This window comes from Dermacentor variabilis, chromosome 9, assembly GCF_050947875.1.
Source record: "Dermacentor variabilis isolate Ectoservices chromosome 9, ASM5094787v1, whole genome shotgun sequence".
Lineage (NCBI taxonomy): Eukaryota > Metazoa > Arthropoda > Arachnida > Ixodida > Ixodidae > Dermacentor > Dermacentor variabilis.
In genome coordinates, this window is record NC_134576.1 from 2,503,454 (window position 1) to 2,519,729 (window position 16,276).

At 47.6% G+C, this 16,276-nt stretch overlaps 1 protein-coding gene across 4 annotated transcripts; it reads right to left on the bottom strand.

The window, feature by feature from the left end:
- Window positions 1-2,128: 2,128 nt before the first annotated feature.
- On the bottom strand, window positions 2,129-9,385 carry LOC142558248 (uncharacterized). 4 transcript variants are annotated; one of them, XR_012822999.1, is made up of 4 exons: window positions 9,060-9,385; window positions 8,627-8,898; window positions 7,781-7,868; window positions 2,129-2,289 (listed from the first exon to the last, which is right to left on the bottom strand). XR_012822999.1 is itself a non-coding variant. In XM_075670404.1 (4 exons), the coding sequence occupies exons 1-3, from the start codon at window positions 9,078-9,080 to the stop codon at window positions 7,808-7,810; spliced, it is 390 nt and encodes a 129-aa protein (XP_075526519.1). In that variant the 5' UTR covers window positions 9,081-9,385; the 3' UTR covers window positions 2,129-2,289; window positions 7,785-7,807. The 4 variants fall into 4 exon arrangements, 2 of the variants coding, with proteins under 2 accessions (XP_075526519.1, XP_075526520.1); XR_012822998.1 differs by having other exon boundaries at window positions 7,781-7,904; XM_075670404.1 differs by having other exon boundaries at window positions 7,785-7,904.
- Between the last annotated feature and the right edge of the window lie 6,891 nt (window positions 9,386-16,276).

Consider the following 16,276-nt stretch of genomic DNA (forward strand, 5'->3'; position numbering starts at 1 on the left):
ATTCCATCTGTCTCACCCCATTTCTTTTTATTAATAAATTATGTCGAGTAGGTTTTGCAAATGAACCATCTTTTTCCAGGGGTACATTATGTGACTGCTTGTATTATAGGATTATTTTTCTTCAAGCTTTAACAGGGACCAAGTTGCAAAGGTAGCATATATTATATATAATATTGCCAGCCCCAGTGATAGCAGTTCAGTAGCATCCGCACTTAGATGAAAGGTAAAACTAGTAAATTAAATAAGTGGTTGGAAAATACAGCACCTGATAAAATATCTGGCTAAATGCGAGGTGTGCACCTGTGCTTTTGTCCACACATCCAAATCACATAAGGTACACTATTGGACATGCTTCACTGTGGAGCTGCTAACCAACAAGACACGAGTGTGATTGACCATGTATGAACAAAGTAGGGTAGTTCTGATCCAATTCTCATATGTAAAAGACAAATCAAGTAACAAGGAAGTTCCTTATATAGTTAAATATCGTGAACATGGTTCAGAACAGTAGATGTGTGGTAGGACTAATGAGGGCTAACCAACAGCAAACCAAACAAAACATAAAGTACAAAACTGGAATGTAGAGTGCAAGTTGCACAGACGTACACTATGAACTGCAACAACTGCTGCAAGGTATAGGTTGTGCAAAAGAAAAGGAGATACCTGAGGCTTGTGCTCAAGTTGAAGGGGTCAGGAATGCCGATCCACCAGCTACACGATCATCCAGCTTGGCAACAACCAGCAGAGCCAGCAAGTGAAAGGGCAAAAGTATGCAGAAGCATGCTTTTCTCTAAATCAGATTACTGTTTAATTGATGTCAAAAGCATGACTTTAATTGTGCACAGCAGTAGTGATCAGGCTAGGCTAGCGTGCAGTTGGCACGCATGTTTCAAACATGCCAGAGTGCATCGCAAACCAAATTTCGCCATGCAGTCTGGCATGTTGCCATGCATGAGCAACACACCTGAGAACTTTCTTCGACATTTCACTTGTTTAGCTTCTTCCTCAATTTCTTAAAACATTGATGACTACTGTGGCACATATTTCAACACAGTGGCATAGCCAAAATTTTTTTTATAGGGAGAGCAGGTGGACGGGCTGCACCAACATGACTGCGGACGGAAAGGGGGCTGGGCAGATCCCATATAGATAGAAATTTTGTATGTGTGTGTGTGTGTGTGTGCACGGGGGGGGGGGGGGAGTGAGGGCTTGTGCCCAGTTTGTTACCCACTGGCTTCGCCACTGCTTCCAGATAGTCCATGAAGACTTTGTCCCAAAATGTGGACATATCAGATAAATTGCACAAACCTGGATTCTGTATTTCTTTAGCCGAGGGGAACAAATGCCTTTTCTTATGGGATTGTACAAAAATACTGAAGCGGCCTGTATGAACTTGAGGCAGCCTTCTTTTTACTATATGAAAAAACAGACTACAAAGCCAGAGAAAGCACAGGGGAAATTGTGTTTCATTGAAATGTAGAAATAAAGGAAATGAAAGTGGATGAAAAGGTGGGAGCTGAACCACATTATACGTACTGTGCTATACCGGTTAAGCTGTCATGAGGGCCCTCCCTTGTTCACTTTCTTAGGTATTTGTGTACACATACAAAAAGAGCACTAGTAGTGCTAGCCAGGACCACTCGTAGCCAACAACAGCACATGTGGAACATCCCTTTTTAAGAACAGGAGTCACATAGTAAATCAGCTTTGCAGCAAGTGGTCAAAGGTATTTTCTTTGGCTGCCTTGATGCCATGAGGGAGCATTTAAGGGCTTGTTGTCCAGTTGCCTAATCCTGAAGTCATACAATTTGACATCATCAGTTAGAGATGTTCCACATCCCCTGACATGGCCGAGAGAAGCAGTGCTGGCCAACCCTCCCAGGACTACCCCTTACACATACACAGATAGCCAAGTAAATGGGAGGACGACCACATCAGTAGCTTAATTGGCAATGCACGGCATGCTTAATGCACAGTATGGGGGTTCGGCTCCCACCTTCAGCAAGTTGTCTTTCTATCAACTTTCACTTCCTCTTTACTTATTATTTCTACATTATGATTTCCCCTACATATTGTCCAGCTTCACTGTCTGCTTCCTTCACAACATAGTAAATAACAGAAAATTGGGTCCATCAATTTCCTTTATTCTTTGTGCCTCGTTCTCTACTGCTGCTGATAGTTTACAAAATCTCCTTCACAATCTGTCCTTGTGTGAAGAGAAATTCAATCACCGGACAACACCCTGTTTGAGAAAAGTCCAAAGTGATCGACAACTTCTTCGGTTTGGTGCTGAAAAAGATTTGAGAAAAAATACTCAGTAGTCATCCAAAACATATTTTTACACAATGCCTTAAAAAGTTTTTATTAGACAAGAGGATCATGCTAAGGGATAAAACTTATCAGAATTTTGTTATACAGATCAAGAGATTACTTTAACTGTGAGGTTTTGACATGTAACTTCACTGTGGTTTACATCGTAGGTTCTAGTTTATTTTGACCACCGGAGATTCCTTAAAGTGCGCCCAAAGCTCAAATGCAAGTGTTTTTACGTTTCACCCCCATCAAACTGTGGCTGTTAGAGCCGGGAATCAAACCACTGAGCTTGTGCTCAGCAGGGCACTATAGACACTGAGCTGCTGCAACGGATACCAAGGGATGACTGAAACAAGGCTTGCGAAATTCCACAAGGTGAAGAAAGACTCACGGGATGAAAAATTGGCATTTTCTTGATTGGCATGAGCCTAGAAACTTACACATTTGCGTACACCCACCTACCAGTATAGTGTCTTTACATTTCACATCTACGTAGTGCAGGTTCTACAATGACAAATTCCTGATTCGAGCTCAAGAATAGCGCGAAAATAAAATCCAAGAGAAGGACAGGACACAAAGCTTGATTCCTACAATGAATCTACGTCGTATTTCCATACAAGTTGCGAAGAATGTTCGTGCAAGCATGGTGCCTCAGATAACAGCGTAAGAAACAACAATGCTAGTATACATATCAGTTTAGGAAACAAGCTGCACCGCATTCTGGCTTCAAGACAAACTTAATTTGAGAGCAAGATTGAGCCTGAGTAGAACACGTTCCTATATACTGGTTTTCATAGTTTAGATTAGGGTTTCTCAACATGTGCATTTTGAAGTGTTGCGAGCAGGCGCAGAATGTAGATGCTGTAGCCTTGTTTGGGCTTTCTAGCAGGTTCTCAAGCAAGTCGTGATTCACAATCGAGCCGAGAAATCCGTGATTAGGGAAACCGTACAGTAGACGAAGAGTAGAGGTAAACGCTGCATTGAGTGCCATAAAAATTTGCGACAGCTCACTTACTCGCACATTATGCAAAGCCCCACGAAAGATGGAAAAAAAAAAGGAAAAGTCTTCACGATCAACGTACTCAAGTAAGCGACAGCAACAAACGTTTAGAAATATTTTAAACCTTTCTGTCATAAGAGAAGAAAGTGCCGCCAAGCTGAAGACACTCACGAGCTCCATTTACAACAAATTCAGCAAACAAGAGCAACAGCACTGAAAAACTGAACAGTAAGCTGCACAAAACCACGTTATGAACCATAACAGGCACTGCAAGGTATAAGGATATGAGTTGCTTTAGGCGTGGGCCCAAGTGTCGCTCATGATCGCAAGCTCAGGCACATTTCGGTTGTCCCAGCACAACTAACTAGCATATTTTGCTACACAATACAGTAAGGAACCATAAATTTATGTTTTAACTAAGATCAAAAGTGGAAGCAGCGCACGCAAACTGTAGCAAAATTGTTAACTGGAACACGCCATACTTGTTTAAACGTCACAATCACGTGGTCAAAAATGTGACATCACTTCCGTGCATGGCAGTAGCGTTTTGGTATGGCATTTCGCCTCTACTACGCGTGTCACCAGTCACCGCCTTCTTTTAAAAACCCATATGGGTCTCAAGAATTTTCCTTTTCGTGTACCCTCCTTGATCTTGCGGGTTTCTACAGAACTGATTTGCCAATAATTGGGGTTAGGAGCAGGCAAATGGTCAACGACCCTGACTTTGACCGCCTCGATGCCTTGGGTTAGCAAACAAGAGTTTATTGGCTACTAGCCTGCTTCTAAGGTTACATGCAATTAAAATAATTTACATTTACTAACACATGCAGGATCGTCCTAACACCGTATGCTTCCATGAACTCATGCACTGCCCAAGATCATAACACACGAAAAGCACAGTTCACGTTAGCAGGCCTTGCAAAGCATGCCAAGATGCACACCTTGAAATTTATTTGAATTGTTTGAGTGCTCCCTAATATGGTCATTTCATGGGACATTAAAGGAAAATACAAAGCAGACTACTAAGTAGTAGTGGACTATAGTACTATTTGCAAGCGTGCTAAATTCTTACGCCTCAAGTTTCTGTTCCACCTCCTTAATGGGGGCTACAAATTACACAGTGGTGCATATGTATCTTTCTCTGAACAGCGAAACACTAGAACTAAACACCTTAAACATTTAATTGAATACAGGTTCCACACAGACACATTCAGGTATTTTTTCTTTCCTCAGACAATCAGTGATTAGAATTCATTGCCTAGTGATATAATTTGTTCACCTGACGATTTCCTTCCTATGCTGGAAAAATAGGTCTGAGTACGCATCTTAACTTATAAGTATCGCCTACAGACACTGCAATATGTTTGTAATTGGTTTGGTGTACTTTTTTTGTTGTTTGCCTTATGCTTCTGCATTTTTGTTCATTAACCTTTAAGAGCTGACTCAGGAAGGTCACACCCTCTTATTGTATTGCTCAACTACATCTTCTCGTAAACTACAATATTAACAAGTGCATAAGTTTGCCATTCATATTTTGATGCAATGTATTTTCCCATGTCCTGCAACAGCCTCGAAATGGAGGCTAGCAGTATGTATGAAATAAATAAATAGATGCGGCCTATTAAAGTAGCATTCCATAAACCTCACAGTGCTTGTTTCGTGCCAACAAGACTTAGTTTACGAGGAAATCGCGTCTGAAGGGTCCGCATACCTAGAGAGGAATTCAAATCACCTGCTCCTGAGCAGGGAGTGGCGACGTTGCATACGCCACGACTGCCCTTTGCTTTCATCGGTGAGTAAAACAGCGCCCTACAGATGGTGCTACAGTTTTCTACGAAAAATGCGTACGTGTGGCCATGGAGCAACCGACCCAAGACAGAACATTGGATTCACCACTGCAGCTGCTCTTGGTCAAGTGGCATGGACTGTTCAGACATACCACGACATCACATGAACATAAAATTCTCTGAGACTTGAAGTTTGTGCAAGTTTCGCGAGCCAGAAAAGCCAGCTCAGCACTACATAATAACTACTGAAACACAAAAGCGTGGGCGATGCTTTCAAGGGTAACCTCAATAGGTTCTTTTTTCTAAAAATCAAATAGAACTAGACAAGAAGCATTTTCTTTCATGTTATAATGCAATGCAGCGATATTTTTATTACTAGTAGATGAGTTCCAGTGACAGAATTTTAATGAGTGCCTTCATCATCTGGCTAGTACTTGAATGTCTAAGGGAGTGTCTAATTGTGTCCTGCATTTACTTCAGTTTCTCAATTACAAAAGCTCTATTCGCAGTAATATTATTACAATATCATCGAGCAATGCTCAAAAGACGGGCCGCCACGAGAACGAAGATGACGTCGCAGCTCTTAGTACGAGCGAGGGTCGGCCTGGCTGCCTGGCTCCAGTGTAAATAACCTGTAAATAGCCCCTTTCGTCTGTCTTTTCACACGTAACATTCTGGTGGAGGTGCGGGGTACTTCAGAAGCCGCCGCCTTCTCTCGTCTCGTCACTCTTCTAACCTCACCACCCATTCTCGCCCACTTCAACCCTGATGCCCCTACAGAATTGCGTACAGATGCCAGCGGTCATGGCGTAGGTACCATCTTAGCCCAGCGTCAGCGTGGACAGGATCGCGTTATTACTTATGCGAGCCACCTCCTAGCACAATCGGAGCACAACTATTCCATTACGGAATGAGAATGCCTTGCTGTCGTCTGGGCAGTTGCGAATATCTGTCCTTACCTTTACAGTCGCCCTTTTTCCGTAGTCACTGACCATCATGCTCTCTGCTAGCTTTCATCACTAAAAGACCCTACAGGCCAGCTTGGTCGATGGGCTTTGAGGCTACAAGAATTTTCATATTCCATGGTGTACAAGTCTGGCCGCCTGCACCAAGACGCTGACTGCTTGTCGCGTTACCTGTTGACAACTTTGACTCCTCCAATATTGCCAGTGCTTCTTGTGTATTCTCTGTATCACAGCTGCTTCATTTCGCCGACGAGCAACATCATGACGGTTACATCAGAGCACTCATAGACCATTTTGAACATTCTCCAGCCGATGCTGCTCTACGCCTCTTCGTCCTCCGTAACCTTCATCTGGACGGCTCTGAGTTTCTACTTGTAATACCTAAACACCTCCACTCCACTGTTCTAGAAGAGCTTCACGACGCACCAACGGCAGCACACCTTGCCGTATCTCGAACCTATGACCGTGTACGTCGCCGTATTTTTTGGACGGGCCTTGCCCGTTCCGTACGATGTTGTGTCCCCACTTGTGAACTTTGCCAACGACATAAGAAGCCTTCCCAGCTCCCCACCGGTTACCTGCAGCCGCTCGACATCCCTACCAAGACCTTCCATCGTGTCAGCTTAGACCTCAGCCCATTTCCGGAATCCGGAATCTACATCAGGCAACAAGTGGGCTGCAGTCGCAGCGTACTGCAAAACAGTGCAGTTTGCGGCTTTGAAGCTGGTCGGGGCACAGCATGGCATTGGCGTGTTCAATAAAGCATCAACCTTTTAAAAGGCGGGAGCTGACGCATACGCTTTCCATTCCGCGTTGTGGTACTTGTTAAGTCGTCAGTCCTCACATCACTGGCAACTGCGCTTTCCATGCTCATATGTTGACATTTCTCATGGAATTGTCATTCTTCTGCCTGTCCGTGTAGAGGTTAAGATGTCCTCTTTGCCACATTAGGGCGAGAAAATTGTTTAATAAATCAAGATTAACAAAAAATACATGTTTTCTTTAGATTGTTGCTCTGGGTGATCTAGTGCCTCACTTGAAACAATTTTTGTGTTTCCATCGCTATGAATGTTCGCACTCATGCAAAAAAAAAAGACCCATTCTGTCACGCCAAAAATGTGTGCAACAGTGTACAACATTTATCGACGTGAAAGCAAATAATTTTGCTAGTGGCTCTCATACCACGAGACAAGGGTGTATGAAAAATCATGCCAACCATTTTGCATTGTGCTGTGGGTTGGTCTATGAGATACCTCTCGGCTGTGGCAAGTTCTATGTAGACCAAATGGCCCAATGCCTAAATGACTATTTGAGGGAGCATTCAAACAATTTAAATAAACCGGATGGTGCAGCGCACATTGCAAGGCCTGCTCATGTGAGCCGTGCTTTCCAACATTGTGATCCTGGGCAGAAGTAGCAACAAAACAGCACATGAACTCGCGAAGGAATATTTTATCAGAGAGATGGTGCACATGTCAGTAGCACTTCAATTGCCTTAATTCCCCAGAAGTGCACTTGTTTAATGCCGATTTGTAGCATTACTAGACAAACTAGCACTGTCACAACATTCGCCTCTTGCATGTGCACAAAATTTGTACCCTATCTTCCATCCTTTGAATCATTAAGTCAGTTGGTAGTTCGCACTTTCATGCGTCCTTCTTCTATAAATATCTTTTTGCGCACAAAAAAAAAGATGCGTCGCAGATTTCACCAACTTGCCCAAGACGAAGTCCTAGTCAGTTTCAAAAATTTCCTTCAGAGATTTTCTTGTTGTGATGAGAATTTCTGTCAATGCATGGCACCCTGTTCGAACAAAGGGACAGGTGGTTGACAACTTCACTGAAGATGGGAGAAAAGAAAGGTTATAGAGGCAAAGATTGTCACATTATCACCCAGATATGTTCCCTAACGCAATGCCTAAAGAGTTTTTTTTTTTTGTTGGACAAAAGGATCAGGGTAAAGCTCAAGACCTATGAGCATTCTATTGCACAGACAAAAGGATTAACCAAACAAGCCCTGTGAAGTGCAGCAAGGTCAAGGAAGATTCATACAATGGAAACGGCATTTGCTTGAGAGCGGCATGCATGGACCTGCAAGCCCACACTGGTCATATTAGCATGCATTTCACATGTATAACAAAATGCAGGTTCCTGCAATGAAGCTACGTCATGTCTACAAACAAGTTGCGAGGAACATTTGCGCAAACCTGGTACCTCGCACAGCGCCATCATAAGAAGCAATACTAAATAGCAGCTTAGCAAACTAGCTGGAAGAAATTTAAGAAAATTTCTCGGTCTTCAAGACAGCCAAACTTTACAACAAAATTGAACCAAAGTAGAGCTATGAGTGGCTGGGCCACCTTTTGCAATATTTGTCTTCATAGTTTACATTCAGGTTGCTCAACATGTGCCTTTTGAACTGTAACGAGCAGGTGCACAAGCAAGTCGCGATTCGCTAGCCACCAAAATCCGAGGTAAACAGGGAAACAGCATGAAGATGCAAGACAAGAAACAGTAGAGGTAAATGCGACATTGCCGTAAAAAAATTGCAACAGCACTTACTCGGGCAATATATGCAACAGCAATCCTACGAAGGATGAAGAAGAAACTTTAATAGAGAATGGTCCGGCAGTTTTTGTCAGGTGGCGGCTCGAAGTCCTTGAACTCGAGCGGCACCTTCGGCTTGCCCGATGGCCCAGAGCTGCGGTCTGCCAACTCTGAACTTTTGAGAGTCGTCTCCCAGCGGCGGCAACGCCGATGGAGAAGGTCCCCGGCGGCCCTCGAAGCCGGGGCGGCGCCGGGAAGAAGCGAGCTCGAGGCTTCCCGCACTCTGGCTGCAGCGACAAGAGTTTAGAACGCGTTTAAACGTTTTTACCATAAGAGAAAAAAGTTCTGCCATACTGAAAGCCAACATGTGCCCCATTCACAACAGCAAATTCAACAAACAAGAGCACTGAAAAACGTAACAGGAGCTACATAAGACCACACTACCAACCATCAACGCGCTGCAAGGCATAAGGAAACGAGCTGCTCCAGCGTTGCGTCCAAGTGTCGCTCGTGAACGCAAGTTCGAACACCATCCGATTCTTCCAGCGCAACTAGAACAACATTATAGCACACAATACAGTAAGAAACCGTAAAATTGTGTCTTAGCTAAGCTGAAAAGCTGAAGCAGCTCCAGCAGCGCGCGCAAAACTATAAACCGGAACACGTCATACTTGTTTAAACAACGTCATCATAACTCTGACGTCACTTCCGTGCGTGGCAGCAGCGTTTTAGTATGGCATTTCGCTACTACCACGTGCGTGTCAGCAGCTTACGCCTAAATAGAAACACGCATCCCGGCCCCACTCAGGCACCCCCTCTGCAATTGTTAATTTCTATTTATCTAATGCTAGCGCGGACCACAACAGGGAGTCTGAATTGCTTTTCAAACGAAAGAAAAGCCAAGAAACCGAGCGGTATCACGCACTAAACGCATGAGTCGCACCGCGCCGCGCTCGAGATGGGCCGGAGGGAGCCAGCCGGCGCGGCGGGACGTAGCTGACGTCACGTCACGTGAGGCGCAGGCCTTGACAAGTATAGGAGGTGTTGGCAAGCCCCGTTCCCTCTGTCACAATCATAGAGTTTCTCACTATGACACCTAGAGGGAAATCTGGCGCCACCGTCTATGGGAGTTTCTTAAGGGGACCCTGAAACTATTTTGACGATTTTCTGCAAACGTGCTGAGTCGTTAGAGTAGGTCCTTCTGAGCATTAATTTACGCATCTATGTGCTCTGCGTAAAGCGTGTAATTTATTATAAGGTTTTAAAAATACACATCGCTGCCGATCGCAGCATACTGTGCGGCGGAATTTTAAGCCGCCCCTACCCATATTACGCAAATCACCCATATGACGTCAGTGGGGCGAGCTATCCGACAGGCTGACCAGGGCGCGTGATCGATAATTTTTCAAACTTTATGGTAAACAAATTATTTTCGTAATAGTTGGAATGTTAGTTAATTTGTTTTTGTAAAAAGAAAGTAATATAAAGGGAATGCACAAGAACAATCTTTCAGTACACTTAAGCACTTCCGGCACACACCAAGTGTCGTCTGCTTGTGTTACAACGTGCTCCGTCTTTGACGAGAGCTCCGCCGTCAGTGTCGGTCTGTCTTTTCGCGAGTGCTACGATTCTACTTTGTTGCATTGTGGATTGCAAACCACCCGCCGTGTTTGCTCAGTGGCTATGGTGTTGGGCTGCTGAGCACGAGTTCGCGGAATCAAATCCCGGCCACGGCGGCCGCATTTCGATGGGGGCGAAATGCGAAAACACCCGTGTACTTAGATTTAGGTGCACGTTAAAGAACCCCAGGTGGTCAAAATTTCCGAGGTCCTCCACTACGGCGTGCCTCATAATCAGAACGTGGTTTTGGCACGTAAAACCCCATAATTCTGGACTGCAAACGCAGCGACTGACAATATGTCAAGCTGCGACATCGTGTCCCTCTGCAAGCCAGTAGACGAGCGGACTGGCTGCTGCGCATCGGACTGCCGCTATCCGATCGGCGCCAGGATTTGCGCGATTGCGGCCGTCACTTTACACCGGAAGATTACTAACGCAATATCGTTTCGCGAGTCCGGTATTAGGGCAAACGCAAGCGCAAATGGGACAGGGCCTGGCCGTGTCCCCTTGCGTGTCGTTTCATGGGATGAACAGAAGCGCAAATATGAATGGTCGGCACGGTGCAGCCACCTGGTGGCATAGAGCTCAACCCGACACAGAAGCAGTAACAAAATGTATTCTTCTTTGCTGCTGGTGTAAATTTTTCGCAGGAGTGTAATCGTCAACACGTTGATTTTGTAAATGTTTAAAATGTTTTGCACTTGGTTAGAGCAATATTAGCTCTTTCTTTGGCTGGTTAAGCTCTGCGCCAACGGGTGGCTGGACCGTGGAGACCGATCAGGCAGCTCACGTAAGTCTACGCTAAAGTTCCTTCATCAGATTGAGTTTATGCTTCCACCGTTCAGTCGAAACGTTCCGCTAGTGCATGGTTAACGGAATACCAGACACGTTCGGCGCTGCGACAGAATGCTCGCAACGCACGCTGATTCGATAGCTCTCGCTTGCGGTCGACGGCCAAGCGGTTAGCGGAGAGGTTTCGCGCGGGCGGGGGCGGGCTCCAAAACAACCGGAAGTAGACGATCTGACGTCGCATCGTGACGCAGAACCACTGAAAGTGGAGCTTGGCCCCGTGGCTCGGCGAACGAGTTGAGGAGGAAAAGCATGGCTAGGGAGGAGGGTAACTTGTAATCGCTCGTAGCTCCATTAATACGTAACGCTTCACTTAAATTGTGGTGGGAATGTTCTAATAATAATAATAATATTTGGGGTTTTACGTGCCAAAACCACTTTCTGATTATGAGGCACGCCGTAGTGGAGGACTCCGGAAATTTTGACCACCTGGGGTTCTTTAACGTGCACCTAAATCTAAGCACACGGGTGTTTTCGCATTTCGCCCCCATCGAAATGCGGCCGCCGTGGCCGGGATTCGATCCCGCGACCTCGTGCTCAGCAGCCCAACACCATAGCCACTGAGCAACCACGGCGGGTCGGAATGTTCTACTTAAGCAGTACCCTACGCGTCTACAAAATTTGTCCGTACCCTTTCAGGGGCCCTATAAGGGGGCACCGCGCCGTCATGGGAATGACGGTATATGTGTCTGCGAGGCTCGTGTTGGCTGGTGTTGTGCGAGGCTTCGTCTAAAACACAAATAACGCGTTCTCAAAGCAAAATCTTCATAAAATGTTTCCATTCACGCATATTACATCTTTACTCACCTACAATGCATGACGAAGCGAACAAAAACAAGAAACGACGACAAACTGCTTCAAAGCGATCGCGAACCTTGTTGTCTGTCCTCCAACTTTAGCGGCCCACTGATACTTTTTACGTAACATATAATCATACACGCCATAAGAAGTTTTCATGTTAAACAAAGCATGTTTTTGTGTAATAATAAAACCAAAACAGCTTTTTACGTGCTGTTTTAGTAGAATGTGCTACGGGATAGTATTTCCGATGACGAAGAGCCGAGCAGTAAGAAGACGACGACGACGATTAGAAGCTAGCGCGGGCTGTTGCCTCTGCCAAGCGCAGCGTATTTTCTTGTAAATATATTTGTACATAGCTTTTCGTCTGCGTCTTCCTGCGTAACATATCTGGTGGAGGTGGACGTTCCCTGTACCTCATCACGGAGCTTCGCAGTGGACGGTACGTCGAGCCTTCCTTCATGGCTCCCGGCGACGACAACCAGACTCCGCCGGCTCCGACACCTGCTGCCACCTCAACGACCTACATCCTCTCCCCGCTCCCCGTGATCCTGGCGTATTCTCGGGCACAGATGGGGAAGACGTCGATGACTGGATCAGCCTGTAAGAACACGTCAGCCGCAATAACCGGTGGGACCCTACTATTATGCTAGCCAACGTAGTCTTTTACCTCGGTGGCACACCTAGAGTTTGGTATCGCACGCACGAAGATGAGCTCACCAGTTGGGATTCACGTAAGACACAGCAACCCCTACGGTCACCAACTTGCAGCGCAGAAGGCGCTTTCCGGCCGTGTGGAGACGTCAACAGAGCCCTATGTCACGTACATTCAGGACGTCTTGGCTCTGTGCCGCAAAGTTGACACCCACATGACTGAGTCCGACAAGGTTGCCCACATCCTCAATGGCATTGCCGATGACGCCTTCAATTTGCTCGTTTGCAACAACGTAGCGACGGTGGATGCTGCTATAGAAGAGTGCCGCCTCCTGGAACTCGCTAAAAGCCGACGTATTGACCAGCAGTTTGCCCGTCTGCCCAACACCCGAGCGACATCTTTCTGTGCCGACACTCCTCGTTCCAACAACACTGCCGATGTTACCAGGATCGTCCGGCGTGAGATCGAGGCCGCCTATCCGGCTGCCTTCGACTCCAGTCCCACCAACACATCTGCAGTCACGGTCTCACTGATCCAGGCAGTTGTCCGCCAAGAGTTCGAAAACATGGGTCTTCACACCATCTGCTCGGCCCATCGTCCTGCTACCCGCCTGGCTTCTTCGATTCTGCCCCGTCCCGCATCTTGTTACTCACCACGTTTCCGCAACCCATCTGAATGGCGAACTGCTGACGGCAAGCCCATTTGTTTCCACTGCCATCGAATCGGTCACATTTCTCGGCACTGTCGCAGTCGCTGGAGTTCTCCGACCCGGCCTACTTATACTGCCTACTCTCGCCCCCCAGGTGGCCCTTTTCGTCCGTATGCCGCACGCTCCGATAATGCCGCCGCTGATTCTCCTGCACCAAACCGCTCCTATTCTCGTTCGCCTTCGCCCCAACGACGACAATCTCGCTATCCCCAGCCCCGTCGCTCCTATTCGCCGACTCCCTTCGGACGCCGCTCCCAGCCGGAAAACTAGACGATGCAGCGCCTCCAGGCGACGCAGCATTGCTCCCTACGCCGCCAAATCCTCTACTGACGTTGTCCACTCATCTGAACCTTCTTGACGTGCAAGTCGACGTTGTTTCTGTGTCTGCACTCATAGCCACTGGGGCGCATTTGTCCGTAATGAGCGCTGACCCTCGTAGCCAGCTCAAGAAAATTATCACGCCCGCCAGGACGCCTAGCTGTTGTCCGTGTCGCCGATGGCGGAACAGCCCCCGTAATTGGTATGTATGCCACCCGCGTCTCCTTCGTCGATCGCCCAACAATCGTGCTATTCACAGTCATCGCTCATTGTCCCCACATCATTCTCGGCTTAGACTTCCTCTCCGCACATTCTGCTCTCATCGATTGCTCCGCCAGTACTCTCCGCCTCGACCTGCCTGTTCTGGATCCCGCTGAACCGTACTCCAGTCGCCTCAGTTCCGTCGACTTCGTTCGCTTGCCACCTTCGGCACTGACTTACGTTGACTTCGTGTCATCCCCACCAGTCCCCGACGGTCACTACATCGCGGCTCCTATGCAAGACACCATCCTTACACACGGGATCACACTACCTCATACAGTTCTATCTATTACGGCGAATTGCGTCTGCCTGCCAGTGGTCAATTTTGGCTTGACGACACAAGTGCTGCCACGAAGGATGTCTCTGGCCCAACTTTGCTCATTCGAGGATCACTCTGTAGCATCGATTTCGGTAGACTACCATTCAGCCGATCCTCCTCTACCGTCGCAGTCGGCAACTTGTACCATCGCCAACTTACAGAAAATGATTGCACCCGACATGCCTTCCGAGCACGCTCGTGCGCTCTACCGCGTTCTGATTTCCTACCCAGGTATTTTTTACTTTAACGATCGTCCTTTGGCCCAAACAACAGCTTTCAAACATCGCATTAATATCGGCGATGCCCCTCCTATTCATCGCCGCCAATATCGAGTATCACCGGCTGAGCGTCAAGTTATTCACACCGAAGTTCGCAAAATGCTTGCCAAGAACATTATTGAACCGTCATGTAGTCCATGGGCGTCACCTGTAGTGCTGGTAAAAAGAAGGATGGCTCATGGCTCTTTTGCGTGGATTATCGGCACCTTAACAGGGTTACCAAAAAGGACGTGTATCCCCTACCTCGGATTGATGACGCCCTTGACTGCCTCCACGGTGCTCGTTATTTCTCGTCTATTGACCTTCGCTTCGGCTATTGGCAGATTGCCGTGGACGATCTCGACCGCGAAAAGACTGCCTTTGTAACACCCGACGGTCTTTATCAATTCAAAGTGATGCCGTTCGGTCTATGTAACGCTCCTGCCACTTTTGAACGCATGGACTCCCTTCTTCACGGTTTCAAATGGCCCACGTGCCTGTGCTACTTGGACGACGTTATAGTATTCTCCCCAACATTCGCTACGCACCTCGAGCGCCTCTCAGCAGTCCTGGACGTTTTTCGGCGAGCCGATCTGCAACTCAACGCATCGAAGTGCCAATTCGGCCGTCGCCAGATTACAGTCCTTGGGCATCTCGTTGACGCGAACGGAGTGCAACCGGACCCAGGCAAGATCCATGCTGTTACGCATTTCCCTGTTCCAAAGTGTGTCAAGGATGTGCGCAGCTTCATCGGCCTTTGCTCGTACTTTCGCCGTTTCGTGAAAAATGTTGCGGCCATAGCACGACCACTAACCGAGCTTTCGAAAAAAGACGCCCCTTTCCAGTGGGGCGATAACGAGGCCTCTGCATTCTCGCTTCTAATCGACCTTCTCACTACGCCTCCCGTTCTGGCTCATTTCGATCCTTCTGCGCCTACCGAAGTCCGTACTGATGCCAGCGGTCACGGAATTGGCGCAGTACTGGTACAACGCCAGCGTGGCAACGACCGTGCTATCGCTTACGCCAGCAGCCTCCTCTCATCCTCGGAGCGCAACTATTTCATCACTGAGCGTGAGTGCCTCGCCCGAGTTTGGGTGGTTGCGAAGTTCCGCCCATACTTATATGGCCGACCGTTTTCCGTTGTCACAGACCATCACGCGCTTTGCTGGTTATGCTCATTGAAAGACCCTACAGGAAGACTTGGTCGCTGGGCCTTACGCCTCCAAGAATATTCGTTCTCTGTCACCTACAAATCTGGCCGACTACACAAGGAGGCTGACTGCCTGTCTCGCTACCCGGTAGACGAGCCTGACGACGCCGACAGCAGTACCGCCGATGGCATTTTCTCTGTGTCTGCCTTCGCTAACATCGCCGATGAGCAGTACCGAGACCTATCGCTGCGAGTACTCATCGAGCGTCTGCGCTCTACACCTACCGACGCATCTGTTCGCCGATATGTCCTCCAGGGCGGCATTCTGTACCGAAGGAACTTCCTCGCTGATGGCCCTGATCTTCTTCTTGTCGTGCCAAAACATCTGCGATAGACTGTGCTCTTTGAGATGCATGACGCACTCACTGCAGGACATCTTGGGGTAACCCGCACGTACGAGCGCGTCCGCCGCCGCTTCTATTGGCCTGGTCTCGCTCGCTCCGTCCGACGCTATGTTGCTGCCTGTGATCCCTGCCAGCGTCGGAAAACACCCCAGGTGCTACCTTCCGGTCATCTCCAGCCGATCACCGCCCCTGTGGAACCGTTCTTTCGTGTTGGATTAGACCTCCTCGGTCCCTTTCCCACGTCATCCTCTGGCAATAAATGGGTAGCCGTCGCAACTGATTACGCCACCCGATACGCTGCCACGTGAGCTCTCCCTACCAGTTG

Excerpts from the sequence above, each read along its gene's own strand:
- LOC142558248 (XM_075670404.1), bottom strand. The coding sequence starts at position 9,080 with ATGCCTTGCAGCGCGTTGATG. Across the intron at positions 8,899-9,059 it reads TGCCTTGCAGCGCGTTGATG|CCAGAGTGCGGGAAGCCTCG; the intron begins GTTGGTAGTGTG and ends TTGTCGCTGCAG. Across the intron at positions 7,905-8,626 it reads CTGTTGCATATATTGCCCGA|TGAAGTTGTCAACCACCTGT; the intron begins GTAAGTGCTGTT and ends TCCCATCTTCAG.